This window comes from Triticum dicoccoides, chromosome 4A, assembly GCF_002162155.2.
Source record: "Triticum dicoccoides isolate Atlit2015 ecotype Zavitan chromosome 4A, WEW_v2.0, whole genome shotgun sequence".
Classification (NCBI taxonomy): domain Eukaryota; kingdom Viridiplantae; phylum Streptophyta; class Magnoliopsida; order Poales; family Poaceae; genus Triticum; species Triticum dicoccoides.
Genome location: NC_041386.1, coordinates 701,998,107 through 702,003,925, shown reverse-complemented (window position 1 = coordinate 702,003,925; position 5,819 = coordinate 701,998,107). Strand labels below are relative to the sequence as shown.

General features: G+C 45.4%; 1 protein-coding gene across 1 annotated transcript in view; it reads left to right on the top strand.

Moving 5' to 3' along the window:
- The first annotated feature begins 3,100 nt into the window (after positions 1-3,100).
- Positions 3,101-5,819, top strand: part of LOC119288019 (probable E3 ubiquitin-protein ligase XBOS36) — a 5,881-nt gene continuing 3,162 nt past the window's right edge. The window contains exons 1-2 of the mRNA XM_037567636.1: positions 3,101-3,449; positions 5,292-5,351. Coding sequence (XP_037423533.1) covers positions 3,270-3,449; positions 5,292-5,351 — 240 coding nt within the window. The 5' untranslated portion in view covers positions 3,101-3,269. The remainder of the gene's footprint in view (positions 3,450-5,291; positions 5,352-5,819) is intronic.

The following is a 5,819-nucleotide window of genomic DNA, read 5'->3' as shown; positions in this document are numbered from 1 at the left end:
AAGTGAAATAAAACACAAGGTGTCTTCAGAAAGATTCTTAGGGAATCTCCAACGTGGACTCTCAAATCGTTCATATATGTCCTTTGTGAGATCCGAATAGTTTTTGTCATCCAAGGCTATCCCTCAAGCATCCTCGGACTGGTCCGAATGTCCAAATTCCGTCAAACTAGAAGCTAGCTTGGAGGCTTTGGAGGAGTCTGGACATATGTCTAGCCTACGGAAAGCCACCACGTCGGACATCCAACCCCCGCCCCCTGCTCCATCTCTCTTCTACCGAGACATGCACATGTGCATAGATGGACATTTAAACGACATGGTTGGATGGCCGACTACCGCACCAGTGTCCGTGGAATGGTCCGAACCAGTCAACGGACAAATACAGTGTTCGTTTTAGAGGTCAGTTTGGTGATGCCCTTATGTACAAATCAATCAACACAAATGGGTAAAATTTCTAAACACGCCGAAGTAATCTTTAAAATTTCTTATAATAAAAGTCCTTGGAATGAAATAGCCCCTCATTAGTTATTATAAAAGTAAGGAATCAAAAGTAGTTTTGAAAATCCGTCCTCTCCTAAATCTAAATCATATCCGCATAGAAGGTCAAGTTGATACGGAAATGCAACCGGGTGATTGGCTGACAAAGGTTGGCGTGGACGAAGCAACTGGAGATTCTCTTTCCTTGCAAGAATCCACTACCCAAGTTCAAAATAAAGAAAGAAAAAGAATCCACCCCCTGCGCACAGAGATTCCTACGATCAAGATACTCTTCCCTTGGACTTCAGAACGGATCAAACTCACTGATGAGTGCTGCCACAAGTTGCCCCTCTTTATTAACCTGACATTAAAAAATAATTAGCACTGTCTTAATTCTGCTCACTAATTAGTCATCTCTGCTGCTACGATTCCAATGACGATGACGTGTCCGATCATGTACCACTTCGCAGCCGTACCCTCTGTGAAGTTGTTATTTTGACATGTGCCCTTCAATTTGCACACTTCATAACTATACGCGACACGCACCCGTCTCCACTGCTTGGTCAATGAAATAGTGCCGGTAGGTAGGGCATTATGTGATACGAAATGAAGTTCATGCTGTCGCAATAAATTATGGTTTCTATTTTCAAAGTCTCCAGGTCGTGTACAGAGATTTGTAGGAAGTGATTTGCCCACTTTTGTACATTCAGAACTGAGAACAGTAGTATGCTCCACCTTACCTTGTAATGATAGCTTAGCTGTGCAAGTGTATGAAGCTCACAGATCATGAAACTGGATACCATCTCGTAGGGTGGGTGCCACAGTTTACGAAGGATGATACATTTTCCCCCTTCGTTCTTGTGCATTTTGAGTATATATTTCCTTCGAAAACCACTCATGTACGTGTTTGTGTGTGCGCGCGCGCGTGCTTTGGTCCAATTTAATAGATATCGTATTCATATGTTATGAATGAGATGGTGACCCAATGCAAGCACCTTGTTTGCTGAACGCCTACCTAATTGCACCAAGCGAGTCCCTTTTCGTAATGAAATTTGAGAAAGGTATCATCATTGATTGCTCTATACGTCCATTGGATGCCTTGCTTTTCTCTCGGCAAGGCCGCTCCCCTCTTGTGACTATATTGATTAATAATAATAATAATAATAATCTTGTCTCTCTCTATTGATGTACTATCCATTAATCTCATATATCTTGCTAAATGAGGTCAGGAACCTTCTAACGAATTTGTTGATGATTATTTTTCTCCGGGCCAGCTTTTCTATAAGAACTGCTAGTGGTATACATGAAGGGGGTTCTGGTTGATTGAAACAAGAGCACACCAGTGAACAGTATGCACTCATGCACTTCCGGTTGAATGAAATGACTTGTTTCTCTCCGCATGACATTGGGACCCAAGATGTTATCTTGTGATTTTGCTTTCCTTGTTCTGCCGGGAAATTGAAACCTGAATGAATTGGTTGAGACTTGTCTTTCAGTACATAAGTTTTTCTAAACAAAAATCAAGGGAAAAATTTATTTTACAAAAGACACTGAAAATGATCGGAAAGCCTTGACTAGTTTATTCATGAGTCAATAATTTTTTTATTTTCTCATGACAATGAAGGTGATAAAACCAAAAATAGTGTTTCCTTTCGATGAATAGACACGAAATGCAAGTTGCAGAAGCCAGAAAGTGAAGGAAACTGAAGCTACCAAGTGGAGAAACTTGATCCACTAGCTAGCTAGATTAGTTGCACCCGTGAGTTAGTGCTAAGTGGGGGGGTTGGCAGATACTTACATCGATCACACTGTCATAGTGTCATACACGTACGAATATACCTTGCACTGTCTCTTTGGCTGTGGATGATTTCGACACACTATAAGGAGATCTTTTCCATGCCAACTTAGCACCACACAACCATGGTGTGCAATACGTCGACTCTTTTGGCGCTAGGGCAGGGTTGACTCTTCATAGTTCACCGTTTTACACCAAGGGATGGTATATATGATCGACAATGAATTGACTTGTGGCGTTTTCAGTACAATTTTATGCGTGCATCACTTTCACTACCTCGGGACATTCTTCGACCGTAGGATGCAATCGAGATGATACCGTGTTGGCGAGCGACACTTTGTTGATAAGAACTTTGGAGATTTGTCGGCACGTATATTTTTTCCTGAAGATCGACCCTTCACTTGTTGACCGACGCCCCACTTCGACATGATTCTCTCGAGTCACTTATAGCCGACACCCGTCTTGTTCGACCAGACAGTCTCCATGTAGCGGTGACATGTCGCTCCAAAAATACGCATCACTTCAAAAATAACATTTGTAGGGGGTTATTTCTGAAGCTACCCCTGGGCCTAAGTGGTGGGCGTGCAAGTGAATCCACACATGTACAGGGGTTAATGTGCAAAAGCGGCCATGCACAACTAATCAATACACTAGCGCCCAGCTGTCTGGCCTGGTATACTGACACCAAGATATCATAACAGTGAGAGAAGAAGAAGGGAAAAAGAATTCTCTCATGGGTCATGATCACACTAAGCCAGAACTAAAAGAGTGCACATATAAAACTTTATAGGTAGACAGAAATCTCAGATATATATGTGGTGGCTTAGTGTTAGGCTCACACGCACCTAGCTCACCAGATTCAATCTCCTTTGCCAACCACGACCGGGGAAGTCCCGTGAGCTTAGCTCTCCAGCTAGCGACGGGGCGCCGGCCGGCGGGTGCGCGGGCTCGGTACGTAGTGGACGGCAGGCGGCCGCGCGTCGGATTGATCAGCACAGACATGGGGAACGCGCTGGGGTGCGCCGGGCTGGGCGAGCGGCTGGCGGCGGCGGCGCGGGACGGCGACGCGGCGGAGGTGCGGCGGCTGCTGGCGGCGGACCCGGGGCTCGCGCGCTGCACGGCCACCTTCGGCAACCTCAGCTCGCCGCTCCACCTCGCCGCCACCAAGGGCCACCACGAGGTACGTACGTGCACGTGCCCTCGCGCGCGCGCCGGACGGGCCGCTCGCTCGACGGCTCGTACGCGCGTCGTCCGGCGTCTCGACGCCGGCCACCGCCGCGCGCGCGCCTGCCTGCCTGCGCGCCTGCCTGCATGCTCGACGCATACGAATTTGTTTCCGTTTTGCATGGACTAGTTCAGCGGGTGCAATTTAAATTCAAAACCATGCAACGCGCGGGCCTAGTTCAGCATGCCATTTTTTTTCTTTTCTTATTACTACTACAAGTTCAATATGGCTGGTGTTACGGATAAAAGATTGCAATAATATTTCTGCCAGGATAAATACGAGCCAACCCTACAAAATTCAAACTGCGAGTCTTAGAGTGTCAGTTTTAAATTTGAGGTTATTGTTGAATAACTAGACAAGCTCACATCATGGGGCTCAAAATATATCTGCGCGAAAGGACGAAATAAATTCGACGAAACAAAAGGTACTAGAAAAACATGTGGCCCGGATTAACTAGCTAGTAGTAGATCCCACATATTGATCCTCCTAGTAATGTCTCGAAACGTACCACCATATCCGATTTGTTCCCTAAATCAATTATTATCACACACAGCTATCTAGCATAACCACCATATCTTTAACTTAACCACAGACAACCCACTGATAAAATATAATAAATTCACGAGTCGACAAGAAAACCTACCTACTCCGCCATATCAGATTTGATTTGAGGTAACTCAGAAAAAGAAAGATTTGATTTGGGGTGCATGCGTGCGTCCTCCGGCTATGCATGGTTTTCCAAGCAAGCACGACTCATTTTTCCTTGGTAGAAAATGACTCTTTTGTTGTTGTGTGGCCCTAAATTCACGGCAAGGTCGAGTCACCATTGTAGGGACGATGCATTCTTTTGCACGCAAGTTGGCGCCAGTAGTTAATTAGCACACATTATTTTCGGGCCGGGTTGCTGTCACGCTGATGTGTAATTAGGTAGATGGATCGAAAGTTTTTCTTTGACTTGATGGTTTTCCTCTCACCCGAGTTGAAGGTGTATAATGGGAGCCACGTACGTAGCCAGGTAGGTGCGTTCACTATATTATAGACATCACCCAGGAAATTGACTTGCACCGATTCAATTCCAGGCAACCTAGCAAATGTGAAAATCCAAACACGTTGGGAGAGTACTTTTCAGGAATGGGTAAGGCGAAATGTAGGCACACACAAGTGCTCCGTAATAATTAAGAAAGAACCCGTAGAATGCACACATCCAAATTTTTCTTTAGGGATTTTATATAGTAATGTCCAAAAGTTAAATGCGTCGTGCGATTGAGGCACACATGCACAGTGCTAGCACTGATTTTTGCAGCACAAGTCGCTGCGTTGCTGTCGACGCATGTGGCAAGTAAATTGTGATCAAGTAGTAGACAAGGCTGGTTCCATGTGTTTTAAAACCCATCGCGTCAGGACGCCATCCATCACCAAAGTCGCAGAGAAATTAAACGCGACGTCCGACTGGCTAGCCTTGACGATTTTGTCCAAGAACATATGCATGCTCAGACAGTGATTATATACGCAGTTGGCGTGCATGAGTAGCTAGCGAGCGAGCTGGCTAACTGTTTCCATCCGCACTCGTACAGTCGTCAACGATCAACTCACATGTTCCCCGACCTGGACACCAAACAACGGTATTCGTACTATACATATATAAACATTCGATCTAATTTAATTTAGTTTTTTTACTGCAAAATAAAAAAAATTCGATTCCCCTCTTTTACTTTCACTTGTACGCGTGTAGGCAAGGCCATGCTTTTGTGATTTCTCAAGAAGAAAAAAAAACTGAAACTGTTCACGTGCGTGCAGATCGCGGCGCTGCTGCTGGAGAAGGGGGCCGACGCGAACGCGAGGAACGTCTACGGACAGGTATGTACTCCCTCCGTCCGGAAATACTCGTCGAAGAAATGCATAAAAATGAATGTATCTAGAACTAAAATACATCTAGATACATTCATTCCTTCGACGAGTATTTCCGGACGGAGGGAGTATGTATCAATGTGTGTTTGTCAGTGACAGTGACAGAGTGTGAGGTGAACAGTGCTTGCTGGCTTGTGTTATTGCTCATCTCAAGTTCCCAACCAACTCAATGTGTCAGTCTCCGAGACTGATCTCTCCGAGCAGTTAGCACACATTGTTTCTATAAAAAAAAAGTGGTACCAATTCAACAACACGCGCGTGACAGGAGGCAGCAGCGTTGCATTCAGACGACCGATCGGCGATGGATCCAGCGATTGGCCTTTTCATTTGTGTCGTGGCACCAGCTTCCCATGCAAACAGATACAGCCTGGCCGGCGCCATACAACTGACACAAGTCAACAAGATAATAAAGGGGGG